Below are 19,242 nucleotides of genomic sequence, written 5' to 3'. Positions count from 1 at the left end.
CCCATGACTGCGTGTGCCCGACTGCGTGTGCCCTACACCTGTGTGTGTCCCATGGCTACCTGTGTCCCATAGCTGCTTGTGTCCGATGGGTGCATGTGTCCCATGCCCGTGTGTGCCTGTGTCCCTTGGCTCCGTGTGCCCCATGGCTGCGTGTCCCCGGAGAGCCGTGGGTGTGCCCCATGCCTGTGTGTGTCCCATGCCTGCGTGTGTCCCATAGCTGCTTGTGCCCGTGGCCGCGTGTGCCCTGCTGACATCCACCACCCTCTTGCACGCTCTTCACTTGCCCCCACGAGCATAACTCAGTGTATTTGGTTTGCTCACAGTTTCAAGTTTCATCATCCCCTGCTCACAGTATACTCTATCTAGCAGAATGGTGCTCACGGATGACATGGCATAAAGATGGTTTCGGCGATAAAATGCCCCCAGTGTTTTACAGTTAAGAAGAGGGATATAAATAGAACTACACATTACCCTGGTCCAACACAGAAACCAGACCTCTTCCCAAGCTTTGGACCAGGTCTTCTAACCACTTTTGTGATTACAGTTACAGACTTCTGTGAAAAGAGCAAGCTATTAACACCGAAATTGGTGTTGCAGGGAAGTCCTTTGCATTCCTCTCTCCCACCCACTCATCCCTCCCATGTGTCACTGCCAGGAGGGTGGTGAGATGAGTGGGCAGAGGCTGTGAGTGTCCCTCAGCCCTGCTGAAGGTGCTGCAGCGGAGCTGAGCTCTGGCCCTTGCCAGGTGCAGTGACACTACCCCAGGCCTATGCTGATCTATAATTCAGGTGCTTGCTCACTTTCTGTAATAGCTTTTCTATTTTTAATGGAAACTGATGGACCTGTCAAGGTATTAGAAATATTTTTTTTTCCAGGTTTTCATTTTCTTTGGTAATAATAATGTGGGCTGGGAAGCTCATGGTGCACTTTAGAGCTAAAGTGCTCAGCAGTCATGGGAGTTTCCACAAGACTCTACTTCTTTACACTTCGTATTTGTGTCAGATGAGCAGACAAATGAGGACATGGACTAAGTTCTAGGCATGGCTGCCTAGCAGTGTATGAGGGTTACAGGGAGAGCCATCAGGTCATTGACAAACTCCTGAAAACCTGGGAAAAGAGAGCTCAGCACAGAGGGGAGGCTGCTGGGCTGAACAGACTCAGGTTGTCATTATCATTTAGTCTGGGGTCTATTCAGTCCTCCTACCTTTTCTGTGGGAGAGCAGGACTCAGTGGTCTGTTGGTGGAAGGAGCGTGGTCTGCCTTTGCAGACTGGTTCTCACAACTGGGAGCTGGTTTGTGTTGAGCCTGGACACCAGTTGTCTCTGTCCTGGCTGCCTTGGGAGCAGTCTGCTAACTCTGGGGAGATCTGCCCATCTTAGAAATTAATTCTCTACAGAATGCTGGGGGTTTTTTTAACATGATCTAACTGTAAATATTTGTAAACTATAAATAGATGAAGGACTGAACTAAATATGCCAGAGTTTGTCTTAGCTGTCAGAATAATTCACTGTGACTAACCAGTCACAGATTATTACTCTGAAACTGTTTTTTTTCCTCCTATGTGCTAAAATTATTCTGAATTCGCTCTCATGTTATCCTAATCACAGTCTTTATTACTGAGATGTAATACTTCAGTTTATTTTTCTTGTTGTTTCTCAGCATGCTCACTTGGACAACACATCAGCCAAACACAGCACTGAGTTGGCCAAACCGCCTGGGATGTGAAGGATTTTTTCTTTGTCCCTCTTCAGTCAGAAGTGGAGGTGTGTTCAGGCAACTGTTGCATAAGGCAAGGGAAGACCCAAGATACACTTTGGGCTTACAGTCAGTATTAAGCAGTTGCAACTGAGAGCTGACTTTCTGTTGGTATTTTGTTTGTTTGTTTTGGAAGCTCTTACACACTTGTTTGAATTCCTTACTGAGATGCAAACTCGGAGTTTCACCAGTAATCTTAAGAGCTGTTTGATAGGCAGGCTCAGGAGCTCTGTTTTTCCTGGTTGTAAACCCAAACATTTGTGGGACCACTTGAAAAAGCTGCAGCCTAAGTTACCACTTTTAGTGCAACTAGAGCAAGGTGAAGAGACTTCTGATTGCCTCTGGCATTTTCTCCAAAGCCACTTTTTTCTCAGTAGCAGAAATATCTTGCCCAACTGGGATGCAATAATTTCAAAGCAAGTAAAGGAAACTGCAGCTGCTCAGCTGAGTCAGCCAAAGGTAAGCTCTGCAGGGGAGAAAATGTTTTTTTATTATCTTCTAGTGGCAAAGTTACTACAACAGCCTGCAGGAAAAGATTAGATTATAATAGTAGCAAAAACATCTGTTAAATTCTCAGCTCAGCCTATGTTTAGGACATGTTTGAAAAGAAGAAAAAACAACCCAGGCATTTGATAAAATTCTTTTGAATAAAACTCAATATTTAGATTCAGTTTGGGATGTTAGGAGCCCACTGTGATCATAGGGTAGATGGTGGTTTTAACTAATTGACTACATAGGGCATTTCATCAGTGGACAAGACAGCTTTTAGCAATGGAGATTTTATTGAATTGAGCTTGGAATACTATGACATAGTGAAGGAATAAGACAACTTGTGTTCATCATACAAGTTACTTATAGGGATGAATGACCTCTGTTCTGAGTGAGAGTGTGGTGTGTGTGTGGGGATGAATGTCTGATCTGGCTCCTCAGGAATTCAGCTAATCAGCCTCTTCTAGAAAAGTGTGACTTGCCATGATTGAATTGTGTCTCTGAAGCCCTACCAGCTTCATCTGCCTGCTTTGGAAATTAGTTGTTCCCAGTCTGACAGTACAGAAATCAGATTCCTGCTCAGCTCTGTCAGTACAGACTGAAACTTCAGGGTGCCAGTTTCCAAATTCTCACTAGGCCACACGCCTCGAGACTGCTGCCCAGTAAACCTGTTTCGGAGGGTACTTGTGTCTTTGGGACATCTCTCAACCCTCGTGCAGGAAATTACCGATGTCTTGAGTGGCTCTGGGAACCTGGCTGCAAAATGACTGTCTGACTGATGAAAGTATTCCTTATTCCTGAAAGCAACCTTTGCTTTCTCCTCTGACTTTTGCCTTCTGCATAAATCAATACTCAATGTGCTCTTGTTTTTTACAGAGGCATTGCCGTGCTTTGCATGTGTGCAGCACTTTATTCTCAGGATCTTGAAGTGCAGCAAAAATTCTATTAACTGTGTGAGGGTTTGTACCCTCCTCACAGGGAGTTCCATGCTTGAAGAGTTACATTTGGTCACATGGCTCTTGGTCACCGACATAGAACAGTGGGTTATTTGCTGTTGTCTTCAGTAGCAACAGGCTCTGGCTCGGAGTGAATCACTTGGGGGCTGAGGAACATCCCCCAGAGCTCCTGACTCACAGCCCCATGTGCCTCACCACAGGGCCATCCCCAGCTCACAAATCTCAGTGATCCTTACAAAAGCTGTTGTGTGCAAGGACCACAAAACCTCTCACATTTGCAGATTCTAAAGTTACAAGTTTGTCTTGGTGTTTGCTGCACCCTTCCCTGCTCAGACCTCAGCCCTGCTCCTGGGTCACATGAGTACAGTGCGGTAGAGTCAGTCATTCTTGAATAATCAATAATGAGCAATAATTTCTGAGTGGATCAAGTGGGCTGGTTGTGATGAGTCTCCAGGCTGCACCCAAGAACTACCCAGTGCAGGGACTCACAACAGGGGAAGCTCGTACGTTTGAGCTCTCCTGAGGAGCAGCATGGGTGAGCACACACTGACAAACAAGCAGGAGCTCTGACATGCTGCCACACCACTGTTTCTGAGTAGTGTTCCCCAGTAGTAGGAACAGGCTCGAGTTGAAATACAAACGGTGAAGGTGAGGAAAAGCTGAGGTAAGAGAATATAAAATGCCAGAACTGTGAGGAGGTGCAGGTGTTTGGTGCAGAGCAGGATGTAATATTAGAACAAAATGTGTGAAATTAATGTGGAAATAAAGAGGTGTGTGTATAAGTACTGCTGAAGGCATTTTGCAGCATGCTGTGAGCGAGTGCTGCACCTTCTGAGCTCCGCCTTCCTTCAGAATGCACCATTCTGTGCATGTTCTTCTGATCTCTTTTCCTACTGTTGCTATTCTGTCTGAGCAGTGATCTCGTATTCAGTGTGCTTTTATTGCACAAGATAAATCATGGTGAACAAATAACTGGTGAACAAATGTTTCAAACACTAAACTGAGGTAGATTAGCCATTTCAAATATTGAAATAGGGAAAAAGCATGGGGAGCAAGAGTGTGATAATCACTGGTTAATGCAAAAAGATGTAAATGACTGATGGACTGATTAGTCAAAGACAAATAAAAGTTTCATTCCTTAACCCTGCTTTGCCTATGGATATAGCTTCTATTTATGTGAAGAACATGCTTTGGTTTCCTTCCTTTGTAACTGCTACCCAGGCTGAATGTGCGTGTTGCTCAGAAGGGAAAAATCCTCTCTTTGTAAGGGACCTTGCCCCACATCAGTGCCTTTTGTGCAGGAAGGCATCTGCTGCCATTGCCTGGGGAAGTTTCATGTATTGAGTGCATGTGCAGAGAGCTCCATGAAAGGGGAACAAGAAAGAAAATCTTTGTTTCCTTTTGTCATCTTCAAATATACGGAAAAACAGCCAGGTGGTCTGGTTTTTTCTGGGGTGTTCTGCTGACATCATGGAAACCAAGAGAGCAAACCTCAGCTTGGCTGAGATCCCCATCCATTGGCATGCTGGATCTTTAGATGGAGAGGTGCTGATCTGAATGAGGAATTGGAGATTTCTTCTGAGGTAGAAGAGGTTTATTGGCTTTTAGAGATTGTGTTGCTGCCTGGGCTGCGCAGGATGTGTAAGATGTGACACAGAGGATGCATGAAGGTTCACACCTTAATTTGTGAAGGGCAAAAATCATTGTCTGGTTGAGAAACCAGAGGGATGCTGTGTAACAAGAGGTGTGTGGTTGCTGTTGAGGGACATCTGAAGGAGGAGTTGAGGATTCTGCTCTGTACTTCAGCTCAAGCTGTGCAGAAATTGTCCATGTTGAGGTGGTACCATCCGGTTTTTGGGAGAGTTTTGCAAGGGTTAATGTTTTCCTGAGATTTCTCTCTTACTGGTGTACTGAAATGCAGGAAGCTTCAGGTTTTTCTCTTTTTCTTTTTCTTTTTCTTTTTCTTTTTCTTTTTCTTTTTCATTTGTTTGTTTTGTTTTTGTTTTATCTGTTCTCAGAATGAAATATTTAATCTCTAACCTCACCCCTGAAGAGCAGCTGGGGGGAGGCAGGGGAAGGCACTGCAGGTTGGCTCTGTACCATTTGGGTTGTTTGATTTCATTAGCTTGGGAGCCCTCACAAATGCCTCAGGCCATGCACCTCCTCATGGACCCAACTTGGGAGAATCTCTTGCCGATACCACATGCATTAGCCTTCATTAATACAATTAGCATAATAGTGATTAGGATTCATTATTCCCAACAAAAAGATAAAGCCTGTAATACATATCTCTGAATCAAATTCCCAGTTCCTTGTCTTGGGATTGCTTTATTTTGGAGTTGTTTGCTGTTTATATCCTTTCATCTTCTAGAAAAAAAAGAAAGCCACTTAATTGTAAAATTGTTTGGGTCAAAGAAATGCCCTGAGATGATCTTTCACGCATGCTAAATTAGGTGAAGTGATCTATGAGACCCACACAGCTCACACAGCCACTCAACAGTCGAAACTGCAAACTTCATCTTCTTCAAGCACAAAAGCTACTTAGTTTCCCCATGTTGAAGACTTTTTATAATAGCAATAAGACAACTCTAGAGAGAGCCATCTAATATTAACTCCAGGGAGTAATCATCTAATCACAATCTGGGGGTGATTTGAAGCACTCATCTGGACCAAATGCCTCACAACACCCCAGGAGTGGTTTTATTGCATGATAGCAGTACCCCATTGAGCCTTATTGCTTAATTAAAAACAAATTCCCAAGTAATTTTTTTGCCTTTCCATAAAAACACAGTAGTACATAGCATGTATAAAACATCCATTAAATGATGGTAGATGCAAATTTACATTGTGAGATACAATCCGTTTCTTTACCACTTGGGGTTGAAGTTAAATGTAAAACCATTTCCTATAATCTGTGCACTGCTGTGTTTAGAGAGGAATAAATATGGGAAAGAGAGGTTCATTGTAGGATGCCTTGTTTTTATTAAGTGATATGTTTGGTCCCTTACAAAGGAATTCAAATTCTCATCCATCTTGCAGACACAGGAGTCAGTCATCAGTGTGGCCTTTTCTGCTTCCTCCTGGAGCTTTCCTCAGCTTGCACCATTTCAGGGCAGTACTTCACAGGAGTCCTGTCCTGTCTGGGGATGCCGTGGCTCTCTGAGCAGCGAGAGCACGGGCAGTGCTGGTGCTGTGTTTGGGATCATGCAGCACACTGAACAGGTGCTGCCCACGTGTCCTTTGTGGCTTCTGCCCTGTCTAACAGGGATTGAGCCTTGCAGGTTCATCCACTCGTGGTGGGGCTGCCCACAGCTGACCTCGGCCTGCACTGGCTGTGGCTGAGCTGTCTGCAGGTCCTGCAGTTTCACTGGGAAAGCTGCTACAGCTGTGGCTGCTTTGCAAGGGACCCAGACTGCATGGGAAGAGTGTGAAAGTCCTTTGAGTTTCTGTAGAGGAGTGCCTGGGCTCCCTTTCACCTCTACAGAGTGTTTTCATAGCGCCAAGGACTCTGAGTGTTGTTTACATGTGAAAGGAATAGGATGAGAATCTGCTTGTAGATAGGGCCAGGAACTTACAGATAGGGGAGTAACAGAAGAAACCATCCGTTCTAGAAAATGTTACTCTTGACACAGACTGCTGCTCAGCCAAGGCTGTGTTAAATTCCTGAACGTACGGAAAAAGAACAAAGGCTTAATACAATTCTGAATAGTGTTTTGTTACAAAAGAAAAATTAAAGGGGGTGTATATTAGAGGGGGGTGTGGAGTCGGCAGTTCGGGGTCTGTACCTTCTGAGTACCTTGGCCAGTGGGGAAAGGAAGAGGGTGATGTGGCCAGGAACTTAGGATAAAAAGGGGGCTGTGCCCCCCAATAATTTGAGACCCCATGGGAAGTGCCCCATGGCCTCTCACTTTATTCAAATAAAGTTACAGGACTCCTCTGTCTCCTTTTTGGACATGAACCTCTCACATTGTGAGTTTTTCCACACACATTACAGGCAGAGGAAGCAAATCCAAGTTTTTAAATGTTCATGTGAACAGGGAGTGATGGAGCCACTGCTCAGAAGTCCTGGCTGCCAAAGCTGTAATTGGGCTTTCGGCCACAGCACTGAAATAAATGGGGACAAAAAGGGTTGATATGACATTTTCTTCAGATTTGTTGCTCGGGTTGCCTTTAATTGATAGAGATAATCTTGTAAGTACAATTTAAAAAAAAAACCCTGAGAATTAGTCGTAACTATTACTCTGGTTGTTCCAGATGCTGGAGCCTTCTCATGGTATCTACAAGCTCAGGATAGAGGATGACACTTGTGTCAATCTCTCCTATTGTGGGCCCCACTCAGTGTTGTGCACTTCCTTCTGGTTTTCCCTATCAAATGGTGGTGCCCCAAGGAAGCCATGTCTGAATATCTACTGCTGATAGGTTGCAGCATTTGGGGTTGTAAAGGCAGCGTGCTTTATCCTGTACTTAGATTTTGTAAAAAATAATGAGGGTTCTTTTTTTGTGAACACTTTGATAGAATGCTTTGCTGACTTCATTTTTAATGTGCCATTAGAGAGATGTTAGCTGTTGTGGTGGAGGATTTGTTATAAAGAGGTTATGAAATTGTGCTGAGAAAATGGGTGAGAATAAACTATTGCCTGTTTCTGCTGCCTGAGAACAGTCTGAAAGAGCAGCTAAAAGAATAATTAAACCTGAGTATTTAAAACAGTTCTATGCTAACTTGGAACATTGCCAGGTTTGGAAAGGACATGAAAGGATCTGACAGTGTTCTTGATCAATAAACATTTTTACCTGAAAGATCTCTGCTGGCATTATTAGGAATGCCATTTTCTTGCTTTGATCTGACTCTCTAGGACTGGCTGCTCATCCAGCTGACACAGAGCAAGCAGCCAACAAAGGCAAGCCCTAATGGACTTTAATACCTTTAGCGAAGGGTTTCTCTTCCTCTCAGATGTGTGTCATTTTACAAAGGCCCCTTTCATCTTAACGTGGAGGTGGCTGGCAGCAGTGGGACCAGCACAGCCCTTGGCTAAGGGCAGGGTTTAGCAGAGTGGCCCTCACTTGTCCAGCCCTGTCCCCCCTGTCTGGCCCAGGGTGGAGTTTCTGGGGGTCAGCGGTGCTCCCTGGCTGCCCTGCCTGTGGAGCAGCTGCCACTGGCACTGCTACAGCCTGGATGCTGGGCAGGGGATGGTTCTGCTTCAAAACCTACTTGCAAAAAAACCCCAAACAGACAGTGGGAGATACCCTACCATGGCTGGGTTTTGGGTGGTTTTTTGTTTGTTTGTTTGTTTTGTTTTTGTTTTGGTTTTGGTTTTGGTTTTTTTTTTTTTTTTTTGCAAGTAGGTTTTGAAGCAGAACCAGGGGTTTATTTGCCTGCTGGGGTGGGCAAAGGCACACATTGGTCATGTCAAACACCTGCCTTACTCTGACTGCAGCAGAGCTGAAGGGTTGGCAGAGCACAGACCTAGCCTGTTCTGCCATCTGAGCACATGCTGTAGGACACAATAAAAATGATGTTGTATCTGCCTTTATTTAAGATGGGACGTTTGGAGTCTTATGTTGATGGTTCTGGGATATTTATGACTCCCTTGAAGAGTATATCCTTCCACCGAGGAAATGAAAAGTGTGATATTTTAGCCATTGGAAATGCCTGGCTTAGTTTGGTTCTGTTTCCCGATTTCATTTTGACGTGGTAGGCAATTCAGAAAATATATTTGCAGCAAGGAAAATGGAGTTGTTATGGAAACATCTGAGCGAGGCGGCTGACACGGGGTAAGGCAGGCTCCAGATTCGCTGTACACACAGACACGCTAAAACAGCGAGTTCATGTAAGGTAAGGGAGCAGTTTCTAGGCACTGTCTGCTCGCTTCATGGGTGGGTTTTCTGGCGCAAGAGGAAAAAACCTGCTTTAAAACTGTGAGCATGTGGCTCCATCTTCTGGTATCAAAGCAAAGCGTGTTGCTCTGGATATAGACCGAGGTGAGATTTCTGTATCATTTTTATGTTAGCTTCTGCAAAAGCAACAACAAAACCAGCAGCAACAATAATAAGAATAAATTAAAATACCTGTGCCCCAGAGCCAAGCTACGAGTTATTAGTGTAGTTTTCCTGAAGCTACAAGCCATTCTGCTGCATGGGAAGAAAACTGCCTTTTGAAACATTCTCTTAGATGTTTAGCCCCAAAGTGGCTTGTCTTCTAAAGCACGACAGTGCTGTCCTGTGTGAAAACAGTGTCTGCTCAGGGTGTGGGCTCTCCCAGTGAAGCCTCGTGCCTGTGTAGGTGCTATTCCTGTCTCCTGCTCGTGGCTGTAGATGTATTTCTTTGTTTCCCTCCGCAACAACATCTTTGGCAAAGTTGCTAAAATCCATGATGCATCCTCATGGAAATGCTGCCTGGGTAGAAGCAGGAAGGAATGGTTTTTTTTTCTGCCAAAAATCAAAAGAAAATAAAGCTGTTTTATTACTTCACCAAACAGTGAATGTTGTTACAGCGCATATTGCGCATGCTTAATTGAGCTTGATTACTCAATCTGTTCACCTTAGTAACTCATTTTGGTTTAATCAGAAGTAAGTAATTGTTCAAAACCAGGAGGTGTTATCACTTGCTGGTTAAACCTTGGGTTTTCTAAATAATCCTAAAGAATTGCCCCAACTTTGTTGCTTTGGAACAACTCCCAGCACAACAAATCAGAGCAAAAGGTAATTATCTTGATGTGGTGTTGTCCTAAAGCTGTTGTTTGCAAGTCATTGCAAATAGGAGGCACTGCTCTGTAAATGCAACATTAAAAATATGGACCGTGTGTTTTACTTGGTTTAATTCTGTGTACATATGTAAGTATTTTCTTTTTTTTCCCCTCTGGATAGTGAGCCTAGGATAAAAGGACCCCAAATTCTTTGTACAAAGCACTAGTTTTCAGTCCAAAGTACTTTGTGGCTGAACTGTGACAGTGAAGGTGAGGGAATACAAATTTAATGGCCCCAGTGCTTCTGCCCATACTTGTGCCACTCTAAGATCACTAACACAAGTGATGAGTTATTTGCATGCAGCATTTATCCATGGGGAGGGTTGTGTGGAGACCTGCTTGGAACGAGTCTGGCAGGGAATCATATCACAAAAATCATTCCTAAAGTAAGGCTTCTCATCACAGTCTCAGCAGCAAGGCTGTGGATCAAAATGAAGTGGAACCAGCCTTTACTCTTCACTGTGGTGCTTTTAAGCCCCCACACAGATGGAAGCATCTTAAATGGCCACAGACTGTGCTGATAAAATACAATTGCAACCTCCATGCTAGCATTTAGTGTTTCTAACCTGTCCCTGAGGCTGGGGTACACTGGACTTCCCCTTGGCACTACCTGAGGTTTTCTCTGGAGGCTGCCTCCAGTTCCTACAATCTTTTTTCCCCTCTCCCTGTAGTTAACCTTTAGCTTCATCCTGTTTAATTGGTGATTCCAAGGTCTAATTTCTAGGGTCTCTATCTCTCTCCATATCCTGTGGGTTATTCAAAATGGATCTACTCACCTTTCTGAAAGATGCCACAAGGGTAGCACCTTTCACTGACACTACCAGTAAATAAATACCACAGACCTCTTTTATTAGGGAGTACAAGCCCACAACAAATCCTGCCCGGAGTGTGTTTGATAAATCAGATCTTTTGCAGACATCTGGAGATTGCATTTGCAAATCCCCAGCCAGCTTGTTTTGTAGTCATTGTTACCATAATTCAGGTTAATGTTGTTGCCACTTTTTACTTGCTAAAACACATGTGGTGCTTTATTGCTTAAGAAAAAAAAAGTGGCTGCCTTGGAACAGAAGTTCTTTTAAATCCCTTCCTGAAAGTTTGCTGTTTGGAGAAACAAATGTCAAATCAATTGTCCTATCTTTGAATTGCCATTCTGAAAATGCAAGCTGTGAAAAGAGATTACTTGGGTTCTGCGATGGGGAGAGTGTAGGAATCTAGACTGAGAGTTATGTACCAACAGAGACCTAAAATAACAAGTGGAACAAGTAAACTTTCAGCTTTTCCTGTAAAGATTTGCTTAAAAAATATTAGATCCCAAGTGAGAATGCTCATGCCAAGTTTTAAATCTCATTTGAATTTTTATAGCTGTTATAATCTCTGATATATAACCTTGGAAATAGGGTCTCGTAACAGAAATGCCGAGTCCCTTGACTATTGCCTCGCAAAAAAGAGTTGCTATAATAGGCTGCAATTCTGAGACAAGTTTACAAGTCTGGCTTATGTCTGCATATCATCATTCAAATGGGTCTAAGCTGGGCTCTTCACATTATTTGAGGTTGTGTGTACGTGATCAGCCGCGTGCAGCTGTCCCAGTAATGTCAGCCTTCCGAGTATAACAGGCAGAAACCAGCACATCCTTAGCCACTGAAATGTTGCCACAGGGAGAGGCTTGGAGCTTGGACGTGCTGGTAGCAAAAGTAAAGAACAGCTTATTTTCTGTTTTGCTGTCCTTATTCCTCTGTATTTCTGCACAGAAGAAATGGAAGTTCCCAAGGAGCCAAAAGGATTCCACATGCCAGTGATCTTTTCCCTCTCATTATCATACACTTGCAATCAAACTCTAATTTTTGAAATAAAAACCTGCAGGATTCTTTATTGGGACTATTAAACCTTCAATCTTCATTATTTAGGACGGCTACTTACCTTTTACTCAATGAAGCCATAATGCAACTGCTCCTATAAAAACTATCGAAATGGCTACTGTGGCAGTGAGTAGATTTTCCTCCGTGTAAAATAATCTTCTGTGAGTAAGACATAACTATCATTCACATTAATTAGGCAGCCATATAATGGGGTGTTCAATAGCTATTACATCATTTAAATTCTTCAGTGAGCATCTCAGCCACCCAAGAACTATCCAGCTGAACATTTCTGAGTCCATAATTTTGAAATAATCCTGTAGAGGAAGAATATGCATGGCAGAGTGTTGCAGACAATTTCACCAAGAAAAAAAAATTAATTTTATTCAGATTTATGGAATTATTTTAACATGTACAAGAAGTGCATAATCCTATTCTTCCCTCCCTCCCAGAATAATGTTGCTATAAAGTGGAGTCTCTTTTGGGGCTGTACTGTGTGTACACTAGGGAATGTCCAAGGAGCTTGTAGTCAGAGGCCAGTGATGGTAGCTGGACACACACACACACAACAAGCACATTTCCCGGCACATTCTGTTATAAACCTGGGGCCCTGGAGCCATGAGGCTCAGCTGAAAAGCCCTGACCCATGGAAAAGAGAGTTCAGTCATGCTTGAGGCTTTGGTTTTGAAGTCTTTTGCCCTTAACAATCATATAAGCCCTTAAGCATTTATATTCAATTTTGGTTATTGATTTAAAATTTTTGAGGTGAAGCTGAAGTTCTTTGATTTGAATATTATAATTAATGTTCTAACTATATTATTATACATTTTTGTACCTTTTAAGATTAGTTCCTCAGTCAAGAGTACATATGCCATGAGAGTAGGAGCTTATTGTGAGACTTGAAAGAAATAACTGATACAGCAGGGAGAGGTTTCTATTAACAGGCCTGGATGCAGATCCTTGACATGCTGTTTGGATGCCTGTAGAAGGGAATGGTTATTACAAGATTTGTCAGTTGCTGAAAGTATATGAAAATAACATGTTTTAAATCAGTGTGGTTTGGCAATATGGGAGTAGTTCCTAGCAGAATGAAAAAAAGGAATAGCCTAAAACAGGCTGGGGAGCAGGGAGAGATAGACTGTAAAGTTTAGGCTGTGCCTTTTCCTATCAGTTATATTATTTTAGCTAATTGTGTATTCATTTTTTCTTTTCTTCATGCTCATAAGGTACTGTGCCTTATCTGACTAATAGTAGAAAGCAGCTGAGAGCTCTCATAACAGGGAGAGCTCTTAATTCAGTATTAAGCGTTGCTGGGTTCTCTGTAGTTTTCCATAATCTCTATCCAACAGGCAGAGCCTGCAGAGGTAGGTATCAAAACCCATCTGCAGGTAGAGTATCAGGTACTGCTTGTTCTGCAGCCCAGGAGGTTTGTGTTTGCCAGATGTAACTGCTCCTCTCAGCAGCAGATCCTCTGTTTTATAGATCCTCTATTTTTCACATTTGCTTATTGATTTAATTAAACCAGTACACTGAGGGAAATTTCTGCCTTACCAAAATAATACATTTTCATCACACACTTTAGGGACAGTGACTTAGAACTGGAGTCACCATAGGAATGACAGAATTAAGGACGGGGAGCAGGAGACAAAGGTAGGTCAAACCTGTGTGAAATTCCACGGAATCAGCTGTTGCTGTATAATTGGGCTCGGTATGTGGGACCATGGGCTGGTGAATGTTGTGGTGTGACAGGCTTGATCAGGTTTTGGGTTCTATTTTTTCAGGAATGGTGAGCATTTGTTATGGGGAATGGGCTGTTCTAGTAAGGGGCTGAGGGACTGCCCTGTTCAGACAAAATCAGGACCACCCTAGTTTTGAGAAAATACTGCTGCTGTTTCCTGAAAGCATGGTCTGGATCAGAATTTTATGCTCTCTCTTACACGTCTCTAAAACACAGAATGAATTGAATATATAGAGTTAGCATCAGCTACATGCTGCTGTTATTTCAGTGATTTAATATGAGTTTGTCAGCCACAGACAGTTTGTGAGGGTTTCTGCTATATTGCTGTCTAACCCATTTTTTAGAGGAAATCCCCCTCAAAGAGAATAGCCCATGTGTTTTCTTGGATGTGACTTGGCTTTAATTTCAAACATTTCCTACAGTGAATTATTCTGAGGTTTGAAAGAAATTGTGGGATTTTTGTTTTTCTATTCTTGCTTAAGCGTTCAAAATTCAGTAACTAAATTGCTTACAATTGTTTTAGTTCATATTAGTTATGAATATGCATACACAGTAATAGGAAAGCAGAAATGTGTGTAAGGTAGTGAGACATTGCTCACTGCTGTTCATTATTCCCTGGTTAGTGAGAGTTCAGGTGTAAAAATCATTACAGAAAACGTGTCTCTGCTGAGTGCAATCCAGAGTTGGAACATATGAAGGACAAAGCATATTAGCGACAGCTGTGATTAGTTCTCCAATTTTCCAATTAAGTAGTTACTGTCTCAGCCAATGAAGAGACAGGGAATGGCCATGAATGGGCGGGGGAGGACAGGTGAGCCGTCATTTTCACATTTCCCAGTTTCTAAGGCAGGTCCTTGACAAGGCCCTGGGGAGTTTCATGTGTTCTAGGAAAAGTGACCAGAGAGCCCTGCACAGAGCCCTTCCCATTTGCTGGGGGGTGGGCAGTGATCCCAGCTCTGCAGGGTGATTCAGCTGCAGTGAGTTATGGGGCTGTTTGGAACACCTGGAGGCATTGCAAAAACGCCTCTCAGGTGATTTACCAGCTGCAGTAAAGGATACTGAATGCCTGGGCTGTTCAGCTCTTGTTACTGTTTATTTGTCACCTGTCTCTCTGTGCCACTAGCCTGGGATTACCTGGGGAGCCCTTTGACATCTCCTGGGTACTCTTCACTGTAAATAATGAAAGCATTGCTTTTACCAAGGCACTGCCAAGGCAGCATTTGTTTTTGTGGTTGCTGAAATAGTTTAAAAAATGGAAGCACCAGTAGCTATGGGAAGCTGTATCGTGCTCATCTATGTGCCCATATGGTAGAACATGTTATGTCCTTCACAGCACAATGAGACATGATTGTGCCTAATTCCGATTTGTATGGCATCCCCATTAATGCCTCTTTAAGCCCTCCATTAAAGGCCCTTAATGTTAATTAACTGGACTATGCCAATAAAGTTCCATTAGCTTCCCCCTATTAATTTAATATTATAGGCATTTAACAGATGTCTTAATTAGATGTTACACTGAAGGCTATGAGCAAAATTGAAACTAGGTCATTGTCCCGAAAGTTTCTGCTATGATTTATGCTTTCTACAGCTTTGTTTGTTTTTCCTTCTGACCTCTCACAGGAAACCGAGAGATTTTAGAGAATGTTGAAAGGAGTAATGGGTGCAAGGTAGAATAATAACTTGTGTCTACAACTTGAACACATATTGTTCTTACTTCACAGATAAAAATTCTCATTGGTGTAAAATGACTATTTCCTCATATAAAATAGCAAAAACACTGTTTTCCCCATTTCAAGGTTATAATATAATTGCAACAAAGATTTTTATTTCTGCACCAAGTGGGAGCTTTGGAGGCCAGTTAAGTGTTTTTGTAGGACTGGGGGTGGAGGTGGTGATGAGCTCTGACTGCCCTCCCAACCCCAGTTACTCAGCTTTGGGGTGTGATTATGTGAGGAACAGCTGTGTTCTATTTAAAGAAATGACCCTGGTTGGCTACAAATGCTTGAAAGGTGACAGGGAAGAACTTTTCCCAGGTACAAGTCTTTCATTTGATATTGAAATTGATTAAAAGCTTCTGAAAATTACGTTTGTAACAAAACCACCATAGAAGCACTTTTATAACAGAAAAATGTTAAGCAATCTAAATACAGGGGTCACTTCCACCGCCCAAACATGTCAAACCTACCTAGTCAATGAGAGATTGTAATCTGGGCAATCAAAAATGAAGTGTACAGTAAAAAATGTGAAGGGGCTGAGGATACCTGAAGCACAATAGCTCTGTGGACAGAGGTTAAACATTCACAAGGCAATTCCATGGGTAACTGAAATACAAGATTGAACAGGGTCACATCTGTGAATTTCTAGCTTCAAGTGCTTCCTTCCCTCTGATGTGTTCCCTGCACTCTGCCATGACAGTGTATATTTATTGTACAGACATATCTCAGTTAACCTCAAAGTAGCAGGGTGTTAGTGAGCACTGGGGGACAGACACCTTGCAGGGCTGTGTGGCACGTTTGGCATGGTTACATTACACACACCTGGTCTCTCTGTAAGAGCATCAACCCCAGGGAAGGAGACACTCAAGGTAAAACCTGTCAGCTGAAACAATTTACTTGCATGTGCCTGCAGCAGGCAGAGATGCTGATGTTGGCCCAGGCACAATGATTATAAAAAGCAGCTGTCAGCACCTGCAGTCTCACTGCCAACATATAACAGGCAGCTAAAGACCAATTTATACAACAGTAACATTTATTACAGAGTTACAAAATCTAATTTTCACTGTACAAATTCACAATTATACACTGAAACAGAAGTCAGATAATTAATACTAATCATATAACTTTAATAAAAGCCAGAATATTATATACCAATAACAAAACATACAACCAATTTCAACAGTCTGAGACTGCTTAAAGACAGCAGATACTGCTCATTCTTCATTAAGAAGAAATGCTTTATAAATATTTCACATGGCTGTTGCTTTTTCCATCTGCCAGAAAACCTGGTCTTTGAACTGCAGGAAAACAGCAGACATTTCTGTGAATGCTTCTGACTTTCCATGAAATTATAGGTCAATAGTTCCTTTCAACTTGAATTTTTTTGCAGATCGCTCACTTGCTCTGAGCAGGAACTTGCTTCCATAGATGTAGGAAATGAATCCATCAAGCTCCAAGCTAAATACGTTGTTAAGTTTGGGAACAACTGAAAATGCAAAGAGACACAAACTGACCAAAGTTGGCTAACATAAATCCCTGTTATGAAAATACACTGACATACCAGGGGATGTTATTCACCTGGAGATTTGAGCCTTGACACATTTCAAGGTTTTTATACTTTATCAAGAGAAGAAAAATAACCCAAGTCTCCAAATTTAACTGGAATTACCGAAGTTAGTCCTCTTACAGGAGCATACAGTTAAGTGCTGCACTTTTTTTAAATTGCTCATTTCTAATGAGATCTGTTTTTGGTAAGATATTGGGCTGCTGGGTGGTGACTTCTGCCACTCTACGCAAAGCCAAAACCACTGATATAAACCAATGTACTCAAGAGGTGCAAAATGAAGAGTGTGATCAAGGATTTTTTTTATGATTCAAGTCGTGAAAAGAACTGAAAAAAAATTCTTATATACCTTTTAACTTGTCCTCTTTAGTGATAATTTTGAAGACATGTTTAAATTCCTGTAGAATGATTCCTGTTATCCCAACATAAGAGGGGCACTTTGATTTTGTAACTGCAAGAACAGAAGTATGTATTAGAAAATTTCAGATGGAGTTTATTTGCCCTTCTCCTGTTGCCTCATGATTTTAAAAATTAGTCTGCAGTATTCTGAAATAAAGAAGTTACAGTAATCACTGGTAAAATGTGCAGTTAACCTTTGCAAACAACAATATGATTTTCAAGAGTAGTTGTAAAGCAATTAGCATTTTAAGGAAAGAAATATGATCTCAACTATGTGATTCTAGAGTTAACAATACTGAAAAGAATTTAAAAATAAGCACCTGAACTACTTAAGTGAAGTTAAGCATTACTTAACTGCAGATGATGTTATACAAGCAAACAAACAGAATACCTGTAACAATGGCTCCATGGAGATCAGCTTTTAGCAGCTTGCCCTGAATCATATGGGGTTGCCTTGAAGAGGAGAATGGGATCAAAAAGGAGGGAAAAAAATCCTATGAACTGTCAGGTTTACAAAATGTGACCATGATTGTTGTAATCATGGTCAAAGCTTACAGAAATAGTACTTATCAACTGTAGAGTTTCAAGCAGTAACTCAATAAAACTGGAAGCATCTACTGTATAAAACCCAGACTAAATTTAAAATATGTCAACGTACGCATCAGGTTTGAGTCCATGGCACAGGTCTCTGATGTACTGTTTCCACAGCTCATGGAGTGGGAGGAAGATGGCATATCTGCAGTAAAAAGAGATCAAAAGTATCATACAAAACTTAGTTATAAAACATCCATTGGTTGATTATTGAAGTAGTCTGTATTTCCACAGAGTTAAGACTGACATTTGTAAGTTACATAACCTTAAGTTACCCTGCAAGGTGACCCACTCCAAATAGCTGGTTTACTTTATAAAACAAGCACAAAGTATGCTCCTCTCTACCAACCCAAAACAGTCATGTGTTTTAGAGAATCAGGCTAAGACTGAAGAGATTTCTACTTTTTTTTCTACTCTTTTATCTCCTTGCTTACTTTGTTAGCAAAGCTGGGGCTTCATTCAACATGATCAATTCAAGGGACCTTATGCAGAATTTTTACTCTCTGGTCACAGACAGTCCAACTTTGAAAACTGAAATCAGAGGGAATTGTGTTTGGGTTTGATTTGTTGTCATATTCAGGTACACAAAATGAAATGCACAGAAATGAATCTTGCACCTATACAGACAAGAGAACTCTTTTTCTCATGGTGAAATGCCACAAGTAGTGTGACTTTACATACTGAAGGATTCCTATCCACATGCATGTGCTGCTGCTTTTATACACTTCTGATGTACTTCACTACACAAAGAAGACATTCAAGGTCTTACCTTTGCTGTTCAGGTTCAATTTCAAACAGACGCAGCTCTCTCCTCTGCTTGGCAGTAAAACCTTTTGTCTTCTTCCTCTTTTGCTTGGTCTTTTTTTTGGGATAATGCTCAAGAACTACAGCTTTCCGAGTTAACATATCCTGGATAGCTTCATCTTTCATTTTGGGCATACTACGCTTCAGGAAGGCATGTACAAATGTCTTGGCTTTTTCTGAGCCCTGGGGCTAAAGACATATGAAAGGACACTTTAAAATAGTACATTTTAATTAAATTAAAACTTGCTGCTGACTAGTGGTTTTATCAAGTCGGCAAAATCTCCGTGGGAATGGGAGATCTTCCCGTCAGTGCCAGTGGAGGGAGATGTTCCCACTCCGAAGCCCCGCCTGCAGTGCCGAGCGCGGACACAGCTCGGCCCCGGCTCCGGCCCGGAGTCGGACTCGCATTTTGGAGGAAAAGCTCTTTTTTGCATTTCGTTTGAAACGGCGAGTTCCGAGCGGGATTTACAGGGGAAACCGGGGACTCAACCGACCCCCGGCGCTTCGGTGCCTAACGGGGTTTAAAGGACCGCGTAGGAGTGGGAATCGCCAGGTAACCCCCGGCGTGGAGTTCCGGGCCCCGCGGGCCGGGGCAGGTCGGTACCTGTAGGCGCAGCTCCCCGGCCTCCTCG

The 19,242-nt window shown here is 42.4% G+C and overlaps 1 protein-coding gene and 1 long non-coding RNA gene across 2 annotated transcripts in view; one reads left to right on the top strand and one right to left on the bottom strand.

The window, feature by feature from the left end:
• Positions 1-16,267: 16,267 nt before the first annotated feature.
• On the bottom strand, positions 16,268-19,236 carry POP4 (POP4 homolog, ribonuclease P/MRP subunit). The gene is made up of 6 exons (XM_008638810.2): positions 19,215-19,236; positions 18,576-18,799; positions 17,874-17,951; positions 17,607-17,668; positions 17,166-17,267; positions 16,268-16,738 (listed from the first exon to the last, which is right to left on the bottom strand). Exons 2-6 carry the CDS (start codon positions 18,743-18,745, stop codon positions 16,602-16,604), a joined length of 549 nt encoding a protein of 182 aa, XP_008637032.1. The 5' UTR covers positions 18,746-18,799; positions 19,215-19,236; the 3' UTR covers positions 16,268-16,601.
• Positions 19,013-19,242, top strand: part of LOC108448345 — a 10,171-nt gene continuing 9,941 nt past the window's right edge. Inside the window, exon 1 of the long non-coding RNA XR_001864227.1 lies at positions 19,013-19,163. This is a non-coding gene — a long non-coding RNA (uncharacterized LOC108448345). The remainder of the gene's footprint in view (positions 19,164-19,242) is intronic.

Source organism: Corvus brachyrhynchos, unplaced genomic scaffold, assembly GCF_000691975.1.
Source record: "Corvus brachyrhynchos isolate BGI_N302 unplaced genomic scaffold, ASM69197v1 scaffold26, whole genome shotgun sequence".
NCBI lineage: Eukaryota > Metazoa > Chordata > Aves > Passeriformes > Corvidae > Corvus > Corvus brachyrhynchos.
This window is presented reverse-complemented; position numbering and strand designations above follow the sequence as displayed.

Excerpts from the sequence above, each read along its gene's own strand:
- POP4 (XM_008638810.2), bottom strand. The coding sequence starts at position 18,745 with ATGCCCAAAATGAAAGATGAAGCTATCCAGGATATGTTAACTCGGAAA. Across the intron at positions 17,952-18,575 it reads ATTGAACCTGAACAGCAAAG|ATATGCCATCTTCCTCCCAC; the intron begins GTAAGACCTTGA and ends TTTTTACTGCAG. Across the intron at positions 17,268-17,606 it reads CCATGGAGCCATTGTTACAG|TTACAAAATCAAAGTGCCCC; the intron begins GTATTCTGTTTG and ends CTGTTCTTGCAG.